Here is a 13,566-nt window from a genome sequence, read left to right on the forward strand (position 1 = left end):
GGAGGTGAAGAAATTGTGGCACAGAGACACTGCGGTCACACAGCTGGTCAGAAGTACCAGGCTCTGGGTGCACACATGAGCAGGGGCGCCACCAAGCCAGTGGCAGAGCCCATCCCATACCACCGTCCAGCTCCCCACCCTGCCCCAACAGCCTCGTTTCCACTTCTCTCTGCGTTCTTGCCCAAGGCTGCTGGTTCCAGCTGGGCCTGGGCTGGAGACGGCCAGCCCACTGTTTGCACTTCGTGGTTTGGCCTCTCTATTACCAAATGCTCTGGGATTTTTCTGGAGCTGGGGGTGGGGAAGAATCTTCTGCTATCTGGCCCCAAGGCATGGCTGGTATTCAGAGGGAAGCAGGAAACCAGGCCCTGATAAATGCAGAGTTTAGTTTGAGTTCAGTGACCTGGGATGGCTATGTGTCCTGTATCTTGGCTCCAAATGTTGTTCATGTTGTCCGGCACACTAGACCTTGAGGCCGCAGACCTTTGTCCCCAGAAGCCCACGTCCGAGTCTGTATACTTCCCAGGAGCAGAGACGAGGAGTCAGACAGACAGACCCGCACCCCAGGTGGGAGACAGGGCAGTGGCAGAGCTGGATGCCACAGTCAGCAGCTCAGTGGCCACACCCCTGGCCTCCAGGCCCCACCTGCCCGCTCCTTGGATGGCCCACTCAGTTTGCAGGCGCCTTGGGATCCCTGGACTCCGAACAGGAAGGCCCACTTGTCCCCTCAAGGCCGGGCCTCCGTGGGCTCCATGGCAAAGGAGGGAGGTCAACAGGCTTTCTCTGAGCCTGTCCGTGAGACCTGCCTCTCACTGTTGACGTCATCTTGGCCCAGGGACCCTGGAAAATCTGCTTTTCTCCATTCTCTGAATTTCCTGTTTTACTTTTTATAGAATGGAGACTCCTTTCCGCAAAGCCTAAGCCTTATCCCTGCAGGAATCCTAGAGGGGAGATGATGGGAAGAAGTGTCCCTAACTCATCCTAGGACCTTGGTCAAGTCACTTTGCCTCCCTGCACCAGAGTTTCATTATGTGAACAGCAAGGATAAAGCTCAGGGTTGTCATAGGGGCCGTCCATCCCACAAGAACCCTGCACTCCGGGTGGTCACAGGTGGGAACAACACAGGCTCCTGAGCCCAGGGAAGTGGGCAGGGGGCAGTACATCGATGACCAGTGCGTGTGTTATTTGTCACATGAAGATCATCTCTATCCAAAAAAGTAAAGGTGGAAAGGGATGGGGAGTACCTCGGCACGTGGGAAGCGTTGCTGTGGCACATGGGAGGTCAGGAAGATAAACTCGGGGCTTTTGTGGGCACAGTGGTAGGCAGAGGCCCACTGTTTCTCTCAGAATTCCATTTGGGGGCCTGGGGCAGGGGAGGGAGGTCAGTCCAGCCTGTGGGGCTCCAGAGGTGCTGGGCCAGAGTGAGCAGTGCTGGGAGGCATGGAGCCAGGCCCACTGTGCACAGCACTGCACCATCCCCCACAGGCCTGAGAGCCGGGGTCCCAGGCCAAACCCAGGAAAGAGCAGGTTTCATCAGGGTGCTGCAAGACCACAGAGAGGCTTCCTACGTTAAGCCCAGAGGTTTTTGTAACCTCCCCTCGGCCTATTTTCCAGGCAGCTCTGCCTCCTGCTGAACGCAGAGAACATCTTTCACTCGATGGCAGACATCCTGCTCCGAGAGGAGGACCTCAAGTTCGCCTCAACCATGGTCCACACCCTCAACACCATCCTGCTCACCTCCACAGAGCTCTTCCAGCTGAGGAACCAGCTCAAGGACCTGAAGACTCTGGTACTCGGGGTCCACGGGCTCGGGCCCCGGGTTTGGTCCTTCATGCACACGGGCGCACAGCCGCTCTAGGCCGTTCCTCGCCCCAGGAGGCTCCCAGGGGCAGACGGGATGAAATCTGAGATCTCCAGGTCCGGTGTAAACTGCAGATTCCCTTGGCTTGCTGCTTAGTGCCACCCATGGCAATAAGTCAGAGCCAGGTCCTCGGAGCCGCCCGCTGCAGAGATCGCTGCCCATGGAAGGCTTTCTCCTCCAGGGTCCACATGCCCTCCCTGACCTGCTAACACCGTGTATTTTTAGCTTGTTGACACCACACCCCCTACCCCGCACACCGAGCGGATTGGCTTCTGGGACCCAGTGGCTCACGCCGGCTGGGCCGTGCCGCCCTGTGTGAGTCAGGTTTCTGGATTATAACGTTGCCAGACATCAGGGATTGTTGCTCTCCCTACCCTCCTCCTCAGCCCTGGCCCTTCTCTCGAACAGTTGAACACCTGTGTCTCACAAGGCCCTCTAATCTAAGCCAAGGTGTCACAGTGCTGCCTGGTCCAGGCTTTGGATTAGGACCCAGCGGGGCTGGTCAGAGAGGGCAGGAAGGTGCTCACCGTTCTGCCATCTTGGTCTGGGGGACACCGGTCACGGGCCTTGCTTGGCCCAGGGGCAGGGGGCCGAACTTCCGAGGGCCTCTGGAGGTGGCTGCCACTCTGGGTGTGCTGGGGGCTCCAGCAGTTTCATTCCCCGATGTGGGCTTTTATTGCCACCCCCCACGCTCCTCCCCGGCTCAGACCCTGCCTCTGCTCCCTCTCAGGGAGTCTCAAGGACATCCAAGCCTACTTTAGGGCATCTGGGGCCAGGCAGCTCAGAATGATCCAGGCCACACCTCTGCCTTCTTCCTGTGGTTCTTTGCAGACATTCTCAGAGGACTTAAGAATTTTCCTGAGGGCAGGGGCTCCCTGGGCGTGGGTTCAGCTCCTGGGCGGGTTCCTGAGTACCAGGTGGGCTGCAGAGAAGGGAGGAGATGTGGCATCTGAGGATGAGACGGGATGCTGCTAGGAAGAGCCCAAGCCCTGAGGAAGCCTCCTCCCTGCCCAGAGCCGCGCCCTCACATCACAGCCCTCCCACCCCCACGGGCTCCAGGACCACAGAGTTCTGAAGAGGCCAATTAGTGTTCTTTGCTGAGGGCAGAAATGCCAGCACAGAGGACAGGCTCACGCCTGACCAGGCCCTCACAGCCACCACCACGTGGCTCTGTGGGACCGGGAGTAATGACAGGGTCTGAGGAGGAGCCGTCAGCGTTTCCTTTGTGACAGCTTGTTCCCAGCTGCGCTGCCAAACACAGCCCTGGGCGCTGAGCTGGCTCCCCGGCCCTGCGCAAGGGCCCCTGGATCTCAGGCCCTGCGTGGACCCCGGGTGGGAAGGAGTGGGGGCTCTGTCAGCTGCTCACACCTCTTCCCCCTCAGGAGAGCCAGAACCTCTTCTGCTGCCTGTACCGCTCCTGGTGCCACAACCCGGTCACGACGGTCTCCCTGTGCTTCCTCACCCAGAACTACCGGCACGCCTATGACCTCATCCAGAAGTTGTATCCTTCGCTCTCGCTGCCCTTTCCATCCAGCCGCTGAGGGACGGGCGGGGGCCGGGTGCTCCCTTTCTGCCCAGGTGGCAGGACCAACTGTCACAGTCCTGCCCCGTCCCGTGCTCTGCCTCCAGGCCTCGTGCCATCAGGACCTTGGAGGGCGCCAAGAGGGGTATATTGGAGAGCTTGCTGTTGGCAGCAGACAGGGTCATCTAGGCCTTGTGGCATGGAGCTGCCCTTGGCGGAACCTTGTAAGCCGTGGATCGAGGCTCAGGGGTGCTGATGGGGCCATCTAGGTGAGGGCGCCCCAGAGCCGGGGCAGGGAGAGGCCCGGGAATGGGGAAGGCCTGGGGACTGCAGTGGGTGGCCCTAGATGAGGCCTGCAGGCTTGAGCTCTGGTGTCTGCAGCATTGCTGGTGAGCCCAGGGAGCCTCTGGGGCCACAGAGCCAGAGGGAGCCCAGGTTGGCAGTGACACAGAGGGGAGAAGCAGGCCGGGTGAGCGGCCTCAGCCAGAGAGAAGACCCGCAGCGTGCCTCGGGGCCTGTAAAGGCATCCATGGGCAGATTGGTCCCAGTTCTTAAAACACCGAAACAAACCAGCTTCCTCTGTGAATGCCTGGCATGTGACCCTGGATCAAAGAGCTACTTAGGACGAAAAGTGGGCCTCCTTTCCTAATGTGACCTAAGGAGAGAAGGGCTCTAAGGTTCCTCTACTGAGGGTTGGTGTGGCCTTGCCTCACTCCCTGAGGGTGCCTGCTCTCCTTCCTCACCCAAGATTTGCTTTTCTCAGCCGTTGGGGTGGCCCAGACTGCGGGCCACACGCTTGCCGCAACCCTGACCTTGGCCCTGCTGACAGGCATCCACCCAGGCAGGAACCGGGACCTTCCCTGCTCAGCGGCTCCTCGCCCCCTTCCCCCCAGGCTGCAGGGCTGAGATAAGAGCCTTTCAGAGCCTGGAGGTCACGGAGGAGAGAGCCCCGGAGCAGAACCAGAGTGCCCAGGCAGGGGGACAGCTGCACCATTTTTCATTTAGAGGGACAGAGAGGTGAAGAGGCAGAGACTGATGTCCTTTGTGTACCTTCGTGCTTAGGACAGAGCGGCTTCTGCTTCTGAAACCAGGGCCCAGGTGCGAAGAGCATGTTTTCCCAGCCCCTGGGCCCCAGCTCCCTGGTTGCCCCCATCCCAACAGAGGCCCCTTACAGAGATGGGCTGTCCCGGCCCAGGGGTCAGACTTTCCTTGACCAGCCACCCAGCGGCGACCTGGAGGTCACGGTGGATTTCCTCACGGAGGTAGACAAGCTGGTGCAGCTGATTGAGTGCCCCATCTTCACATGTAAGAGCCCTGCTTCCGCGGCCGCCTCAGCCCCTCTGCCTGAGTGGGGGGTGGGCAGAGCACTCCCCCCAGGGGTGTTTCCAAAACAGCAAGAACAGAAGACTGGGGATGACAGGGCCAAGGAGTCCAGTCCAGCAGGACCGGGACGGGTGGCATGAGGACGAGTGCCCAAAAGTGGGTCTCGTGGACCCAGGCCAGTGGGCGGCAAAACCCACCTGAAGGCTCATAACATCCCTTCCAGGGGCGGGGGGACCAGAGCAGCACTGTCGGGGGACTGGTGGAGCAGCTGGCCCAGAGCTGTTCCCAGCCACCCCTGCAATCACACCTCGCTCTGCCCATGCTCTCAGAAGCTGCGGGGCCCCTAGGGCCCACCTGCAGGGGCTTCTCTGTGCCGGCGGCCACACCCTGCTGTCTCTGCAAAGCAGAGTTGGCGCTCACCGGGAGCGGCTGGTCAGGAGCTGCCTGATCTAACATCCGGGCTGAATGTGCAGAACTGGCCGCCGGCTGGGGCGCCTCAGCACCTCCAGCGCTTGCCCTCCAGGGCAGGCAGCTCTCTGAATAAAATTCCCGCACTTACAGTAAGGTAGGGAATCGGAGGCAGCCCTGCCGGTGGCCTTCCTGCCCCGCTGGTCGCCCCGGCTCCCTGCTGTCTGGTAGCGCCTCTGACCCTCCTGAGCTGCTCCACACCCAGGTGGCAGAGGCCCAGGAGGGAGACCCTGTTCCCAGCGGAGCGCATCAAAGCCTGTCCCAAGTGGTCCCCTGGCCTGACATTTCACTTCCCCATGGGCCTCCTGGGGCAGCCAGGCACACAGTCTGCTGAGGTCAGGTCCCTCCTGACCCTAGAGAAGCCACAAGCGCCTGCTCCGCAGGCCCAGGGCTTTGTGGGGGTGACCACAACAGATTCACCCTGGTCCTGCTCAGCGCCCATCCCACTCCTGGCTTGCCTGGCCCCCTTGGGGACAGGCTTGGCCCCACAGCCCCAGCTTTATCAGGGCCCCGAGTGGGGACTGGACTAGAACAGGCCCCCATTCCTGCTGGAGTGGCCAGGCCCAGGGATGACAATTTAGGTCTCCACTGGTGGCCCCTGCTCCCTGGGGCAAGAAGAGGGCTTGGGGGGGAGGGGGCAGCAAGGCCTGACTGCTCTGGCTCCAGCAGCAGCCCAGACCTCCGCACAGTTGCTGCTGCTGGGGTCACATGGCCTTTCCGGACGTTTGTGGCACATTCTCCACAAAGGATGCCCAGGACTGGGCCTTAGACACAAGAAGGCAGGAGCCAGTTACTCTCCCGGAAGGGCTCGGAGGAGGGAAGCGTGGGCCTGTTGAATTGGGACAGGTACTGGGCAGGACCAGGGGTGCCTCTGCCATGCGGTGGGGTTCTGACAGGGCTGGTATCTGAGGTGGCATTCCAAAAGCACCTGCCAGACATGCCGAGCTTGGTGTGTGTCTAGCCATACACACAAGCGGTTTTCCATCCTGCCCGCCCTTAAAGCTATCCTAATCCAGTCTTTCTCTCCCGCTTACCCTATTTATAGCTCTGTTGTGCTGGCACGTGCAGAGCAGACCAGGGAATCTGTTACACTCCAGGCCCCTAGCCCCTCATTACCAGGCTGCGGGGAGTGTAGGTGCTCAGGGCTGAGGCCCAGCAGCAGCTTGGGGGTCGTCAGGCCGAGGGCACTCTCGGGACCTATGGGCAGGTGGGCAGGCAGGAAGAAAGAGGGATGACATCCCAGGGATGGCTGAGGTGCTACCAGAGGAGGGGGCAGGCGTGTCTGGCTGTGGAGGCGGCCCTGCCACCTGGCTGGCCTCTCCTGAGCAGGCCGGGGGGCAGCCCAGAGCAATGCCTGACCGCTGACCTCTGCCCTGCCACAGATCTGCGCCTGCAGCTCCTGGACGTGAAGAACAACCCCTACCTGATCAAGGCCCTCTACGGCCTGCTCATGCTGCTGCCCCAGAGCAGTGCCTTCCAGCTCCTGTCGCACCGGCTGCAGTGTGTGCCCAACCCCGAGCTGCTCCAGACCGAGTGAGTGCCGGGCTGGGGACCGCTGCCCCCCACCTCCACGGGAGGCCGCCGAGAGAGGTCAGGCCCAGAGGGACTTGGCGACAGAGGGGTCCCTCGCCTTGGAATCCCATCCCGCTGGCACTGTGGACACCAGCCACCCCACCGCCACTGGCCCTCAGGCCTCTCAGAGCACCAGGTTGGGGGGTTCTGGGAGTGTTTACAAGGTGGCAGAGGCTAGCAATCCCTTTTCCAAGCAGTCGGGGTTGCGTTAATCAAACAGTAAGAGGGCACGCCAGAGTCGCCCAGATGGATGCCCTTGGAGAGAAACCGCAGGAGGGGAGCTGGAGGAGTTCATGTCCTAGGTCAGAGACAGCGCCCAGTCCCACGCAGACAGGCATGAGAGCCAGGCCTCAGGTGGCCCTCCCTTCCGTCCGTGGCAGAGGCTCCCACCTGGGCCTCCAAGAGACCCCAGCCTCCCTGGGACCGTCCCGAGCCCATCCTGGGTGGGGCGAGAGGCAGGGTGCATCCGTGGCTACCATGCTTGAGTCCTGCCCGTGGGAAGAGCAGGTCCCAGACACATCTCCATCACGAGTCCCAGCATGGCAGCCTCCAGGAAGGAGGGCTGTGGCCCTGGGGGGGGGGGGGTCCAGCCAGGCTCCTACCCCAAACCCACTGCTGGCCCGGCCCCCAGAGCCTGTTGGGCTGTGTCTATATTTGGTAACCCTTGGAGGCTTTGCCTCATCGACACAGGCATTTGGCATCCGAGATGGAAAATTTCACTTGTCAGGTCGCCATGGAAACAAGCAGAGCCACTGAGAAGATTTACACTGAATGGAGCACACCCAGCTTGCATCAGATGCCCTGTGTGTCTAGAATTCCCTCCCAGGCTGTTAGAGCCACTTGGCAGGCCTGGCACCTCACTCCCGCAAAGGGCCTCGGGCTTGGGCCTGTGGGATTGATGCAGGCAGCCTTGAAATGGGCCTGCCTGATGCTCAAGGCCCTGGACCCAAGCCCCTGTGCCCTCCATAGCACTGGGTTTAGGCTTCCACCACCACCCCCCCCCACCTGGCTTGGCCTCTCCAGAGGCTGGGTGTGGGCCACCTGACAGGCTGTCTACCCTAGCTAGGCCAGCTGGAAGGGCTTGAGCCCCCAGCAGGTGTGGCCCCCCCAGGCCAATGCCCAGCTCCTGCCTACTCCACCCTTTTTCCCAGACAGCAGTGCTTTGGGGTGGCAGAGCTAGGCAGTGTCCCAGCTGCTCATAGTGATGCCCAGGTAATCCCCAGGGGAGCAGGGAGTTGGGTTCACCCTTGGATTCCCTTGGCCGGAATACCTCCAGCTCCTGGGACTCAGAGGCCCTGAAGCCACGCCGTAGCCTCACTGGCCTACCCTCTGCACCAGCCTTTCCAATGTGCAGTGGGTGTTAGGGTCACCGTGGCAGGCACTTAGGAGAAAAGGTGCAGCTGGAGAGGAGGGAAGGGCTGCTTCCCTGTGACCTTTGGTTCTGGTCCCCAACCCCAACCCCAACCAGGCTGCCTTCCTGAAGGAGTCCTCTGAGCCAGGCCACAGACCCTGCCCTGCTAAGGGCCCCCCTGTCACAGCTCTGCCCGCAATGTCTCCTTGTTGGGGGTGGGGGTGTAAAGCTCACGGTAGTAGGAGCCCTCCCTGCATGCTCCAGGCCCAGGTACAAGTTCGTAGAGGGAAGCTGGGGAAAAAGGATTCTCCCTGAGCTTCCCATGGTCAGTCAGGGGAGTCTTGGGCCAAGGGCTTGAGACCTCTGGGTTCTCAGGTCAGTGGGCCGGTCCCAGGCCTGGACTAGGATCTTGTCCAAGCTCTGCTAAGGATTTGGTCTGTGACCTCAGATCCCTCTCTTGGCTCTCCGTTTCTTCATTAGTAAATGAGCGTTTGGGCTAAATGGATGCTTAAGGCTCTGCCCAGCCTTCAAGGCCCTGCGTGCCTAGCCTTTCTTTGCAGGGACCCAGGAAGAGCCGTCACAGATACGGGTAGGGAGACGTTGGGTGGGGAGGGGGCCCCAGGAACAGCTGAGGGAGGGGTCAGATTGCAGAGTTGGGCACAGAGGGACATGTCGCTCACACCCTGGAGAGGGAGACAAGGACAGTCTCAGCCCTGGGTGGGGCAGGCAGCTGGAAGACAGCTTTGGGTTGCCTGACAGGCCTGCAAGCCAGGAACAGCTGGGGGGTTTCTGCACCCCTCACTCATCCCTCATTCTGTGTATTCGAGGTGCCAGCAGGCCTCAGAGACCCTGGCCCCACTCAGGCCTCCAGGCCACTCCCCAAAGACCATCTCAGTGAGGCAGGAGGGAACCTCTGAAGCAAAAGCTGGTGACAGGTGCATGGGCGGGGCAGCAGGAGAGAGGCTGGCTTTGGGTTCTGGAATCCCATCTCCGCTGTTGGTGGGGTGTCCCCCAGCCATTGACTGCCTGCGGGGTGTCGTAAACAACATGAAGGGCTTGAGCAGCAGCCAGGCCACTATGACAGGCAGGGAGAGGAGCCCCAGCCTGCATGCTCAGAGGAGACCTACCCTCCCTGCGTGGGACACGCGCCTCCCTGCTCACAAGACCTCAGGCCAGGAGGGGTCCAGGGAGGCCGAGTCACTGAGGACCCCGAGAGTGCAAGGCGTGGCCCGTTCCTCCCTGCCCCCACACGCTCCCTAGGCCACATCTGTGCAGATCACCCAGGTTTGCTGCCATGGCTGGCATCTCCATGGAAACCCCTAATCTCAGTCCTACCTCTGGACCTAACACCTGGTCTCCCCATCAGTGTCGAAGAGAGCGGCATACAGACCCAGGATGCCCAGCATCCAGCAACACACTGCGGTGTCCTGTCTGGGCCCACGGGTCTCTCCCGCATCTCGGCCCGCTGGGCTGGGGCAGCACCTGGCCACTTCCTGGCTAGAGCTCTAAGCTGCACGGTGTCCCTCAGCCTCCTCAGAAGCCCGGGTTACTCTCTCGGGACGGTGACAGCTGGACCACAGAGCTACCGTGACAGGGAGGCCCCTTCCTGTTGGCGGGAGTTGAATACAGCAGCTGGAGCTGGTGCCACCAGCTCCTCTTGCTCTTTGCTGAGCCCATGCTGCCTGAGGCCCAGGAAAGCAACGGCCAAGACGCCGTCCAAGCTGCCTTCAGGTGGTGCATCTTCAGTAGGAAGGGAACACAGTAGTGGTGCAGGGGGCCACGTCTGAGCTCCAGTTCCATCCTGACCACTGGAAGGGCTCCCACCGCCCCTGGTCCTGCCCCTGCAGCCAGGTGAATGGTCAGAGCTGCCTGTCAGGGCCAGGCTCATTGGTGAGGGTTGCCTTTGGGTGATGTGCCATCATTTCCCCCGAAGTGGACTGAGCCACGATGTGCAGGCTCGAGCTGCTGGGCCCTGGCTGGCCTCCCCTCAGAGGGGCAGAGTTGTAGCCACAGTGGCTGCCCATCAGGCTGGGGCTGGGCCCAGGCTAAGCTCTTGCGTGTTGAATCTGAAGGAATCCTCACAACCACCCCATGGCGGTTCCTGTGGCCGTCCCCCTTTACAGATGAGGAAACTGAGCCACGGGTCCGAGGTCAGATGGCTGGGAAGTGGCCGTATTACAGTTGGATCCAGACTTATCTGGCTCCTGTGCTCAGCTGTTGTGCCCCAATATTGGGTCTCTCCATGAAATCAGGGTTGCAAGGATTCTGATGAACAGCCCATAGCCTTCATGAGACCCACTTACCAGGGCCATCAGACCTCAGGGGCTAGAAGCAAATACTTTTCCAGCCCACACATATCTGTTTCCTAAGCCAGTGAGGCTCAGATGAGAGGAACAGACTTTCAGGAGATTCTCTGGAAGGGTGGTTAGAAGCAGGGTGGGGTCCCAGGGGATCTAGTCCCTGGGGCAAGCTGAACAGGGCTACTACCCTGCATGACTCTGGAGAGCATCGGGCACATGGTAGCAGCACTCTGCACAACCTGTGCAGCCGTACAGAGCAGCTGGGGAGGGTGGTAACAACAGGAGTTGTAGGAACCGTCAGCAAGCCTGGTGGTGAAACCAGCTCTCCTTGCCCAGGGACGGAATGACCACAGGCCTCTGGACCCCAACACTCAAACATCAATGTCCTGCCAAGCTGAAGGCCCAGGAGAGACTTTTTAGCAATAGACAATCCCTGTTGTCTGCAGGCCTAGTCCTGCCACAGAGAAAGGGCCAGGCTGCCTCCTCCCCCTTCTCCCTGGACCCTGTTCCAGGCCCCAGCTGGCTTCCTGGCTGGCTGCTAGCCCTGGCTTTCACCCCAAAGGGAGCCAGTCGTAAACAGGAAATGCTTCCCGATGAGATGCCTGCTCTGGGCCCCATCGCCAGCCCACAGACTGAAGACCATATCTAAGCAGCAGTGTTGACTGGTCCCAGCAACTGAGCGGGAGGGGATGTTCACGGGGCTCCCCTACTTTGGGGCTGACCGTTGGGCAAGGGGTGCAGGCCTGAGGCAGACACACTCCCCAAGGTTGAGCTCCGTGAGCCTGTGGCCAGGCCCAGCCCTGACCCCTGCCCTCCTATGCCTGGTGCCGCCTGCCCCCCAGCTCCCTCCCGTGTGTGCCAAGACTGATGCTGAGCCCTTCTCCTTTCCCAGAGACAGCCCACAGGCAGCCCCCAAGTCGCAGAAAGCAGATTCCCCGAGCATCAACTACACAGAACTGCTGCAGCACTTTGAGAAGGTCCAGAAGAAGCACCTGGAAGTGAGGCACCAGCGGAGCGGGCGCGGGGACCACCTGGACCGGAGGGTTGTCCTCTGACAGGCCTGGCATGGAGAAGGGCCCAAGGAGTGGCCCCATGGAGCATTCAGGGTCTTCTGGCCACCAGCACGGGGTGGGGGCACAGAGGCTGTGCACCCCCCCTCGTAACCCTGCCCCCTGGGCCTGTCGGCTGCACCCTGGCACTCAGACAGAGCTGGCGTCCCACCGGCTTGGGGCCGAAGCCTCAGACACCACCCCTTCTCTGGAACAGGTCTCTTTCTGATACCCTCTTGTAAAAGAGCTTGAGCTCTCCAGCCCACCAGAGTTCTGGTCTTGTGCTGGTGTGTGTGTACACAGAAGTATGCAGACCTGTCTGCAAAGAGAGACCAGCACAGAAGTCCGAATCAATGACACAGCCCCTGCCCCAATAAAGAAATGATGGAAAACCCTCAACCGCACCTGCTTGCTCCTTCCCACGGGCACCTGCTCTCTGCCTACCTGATGCCCACAGCTGCTCCAGGATCATGTTACTGGTCCTGGAGTGCTGGCTGCACCTGGAGAGGCTGGTCCCCCGCACAGTGCCCTGATGGGTGTGTTCTGGGTCCCAGCTCTCACCTCTCAGAACCACCCCTTCCTGAAGACCACCAGGCACTGGCCTGAAACCCTGAACCCTACCTTCCCAGGCACCTAATCGGGCTTTTCCACCCAGATTCCCCCAGGGTAATGGGCCATGTCCCCATTGAACAGATGAACCACACCTTGAGTTTCTGAATGAAAGGGCACTCACTGCAGGCTGCGTATCACTGGAAATGGAAGGGAAGGCCCAGACCAGCGCAGGGACAGAGGAGGCGTCCTAGGTGCCCACCTTGGTTTGGCGAAATAAGGCTCAATAACACACCTGTAGGCCAGAGTCCACCTGATTCCAGGCTTTGGGAAGGCTCTGACTAGCCTAATGAGCTCCCAGGTGGTTCTCATGATGGCCCGGGGAGCAGGCGAGAATGAGTGCGTGTGCGCTGTTCGCCAGGGCCCCGCGTAGCGCAGGGAGGGTGGGTTTCCCTGCTTGGAGTCTCCAGGACGACAGGCTGTACTCGCTGGTCGTCCACGTGAACACGCGTGCGTCCCCACACACGTGTACCCAGGCGACGGGGACTGGAGACGGCAGCCCACCTCTGCTCAGCTGCTCTGACACCGGCCCCCACTGCCGAGTAAGCAAGTTGCCCGACCTGGTCACGACACCCCAAAAGCTCAGCCTGCCCCGCCCCCAATGCGAGTGGCTTCGGCACCGTTTGGAAAAGCAACCAAAGAGCTTCTGGAGGACCGTCCGGACTCGTCATTGCCCGGGATGGAACGTCCCAAGGCGGGCGACACCCCACGCGCCCCCGTGAGTCGTATATCGTGTCCGCGGGACGCTCCCGGAGGAGCCCAGCCCGCCGCCCCTCCGCTAAAAGCGCGGGAAGACCCGGGCCCGAGACCACAGGCTGTAGGGGGTGCCGAGCCCCTTCCGCGGCGGCAGACACCCAACCACCGGTCCCCACCCGCCAGGCAGCCCGGTGGGCCCCGCCCTAGCACCGCCCCAGCACCGCCCCCGGCCCGCGGCGGCGCCCGAACCCGTCGGCCCCGCTCGCCCGGCCTGTCTGGCTGCGCCCGGGCTCGGATTTCAAAGCCGGGCTCCGGCGCTGAATGGGCCTGCGCCCGGGCGGCCTTTCCCACAGCTCCCGCCCCCCACCCCCGCCCCCGACCCCCAAATCATGAATGGGGTTTGGCTCCCGTGTCGACCCTACGGCCCTAAATTTGATGGTTCCCGGGTCTCGCCGGCCTCCGCCCCCTACCACCACCGTGCACCCTCCCCGCCCCCCCCAGGGCCCTGGAGCCCAGACAATGCTGTCACCGCCAAAGCAGGGGAAAATAATAAAGCGGAGAACCATTAACTCCTTCCCTGCCGGCCGAGGCCTCTGTGCTAGACCCTGTGACTCCTGCACCCCCACCCCCACCCCTGCCCAGGTCCCCAGAAACAGGCCCTAGGAAGCTGCAGGATTCCAAGGTCTCCAGGCTGACTGTCTCTGCATCCCAAGGCCTCTGTCCTCACCTTGGAGGGAGGAAGGGAGAGGGTTGGGGTTTCTGGAGCAGCCCCAAGGGAGAACCTACCACCCCAGGTTTTCAGCACCAACCCGCAGCAC

General features: G+C 61.5%; 1 protein-coding gene across 3 annotated transcripts in view; it reads left to right on the forward strand.

The window, feature by feature from the left end:
- The window catches only part of VAC14 (VAC14 component of PIKFYVE complex), a 100,691-nt gene extending 88,849 nt beyond the window's left edge, over positions 1-11,842 (forward strand). For 2 of the 3 annotated variants that reach the window (XM_034638849.1, XM_019801491.2), the window contains exons 15-19: positions 1,612-1,786; positions 3,241-3,359; positions 4,606-4,685; positions 6,554-6,704; positions 11,287-11,842. In XM_034638849.1, the coding sequence (XP_034494740.1) occupies positions 1,612-1,786; positions 3,241-3,359; positions 4,606-4,685; positions 6,554-6,704; positions 11,287-11,449 (688 nt within the window). In that variant the 3' untranslated portion in view covers positions 11,450-11,842. The remainder of the gene's footprint in view (positions 1-1,611; positions 1,787-3,240; positions 3,360-4,605; positions 4,686-6,553; positions 6,705-11,286) is intronic. The other variant, XM_002920944.3, reaches the window with a different exon arrangement.
- The last annotated feature ends 1,724 nt before the right edge of the window (positions 11,843-13,566 follow it).

Source organism: Ailuropoda melanoleuca, chromosome 12, assembly GCF_002007445.2.
Source record: "Ailuropoda melanoleuca isolate Jingjing chromosome 12, ASM200744v2, whole genome shotgun sequence".
NCBI lineage: Eukaryota > Metazoa > Chordata > Mammalia > Carnivora > Ursidae > Ailuropoda > Ailuropoda melanoleuca.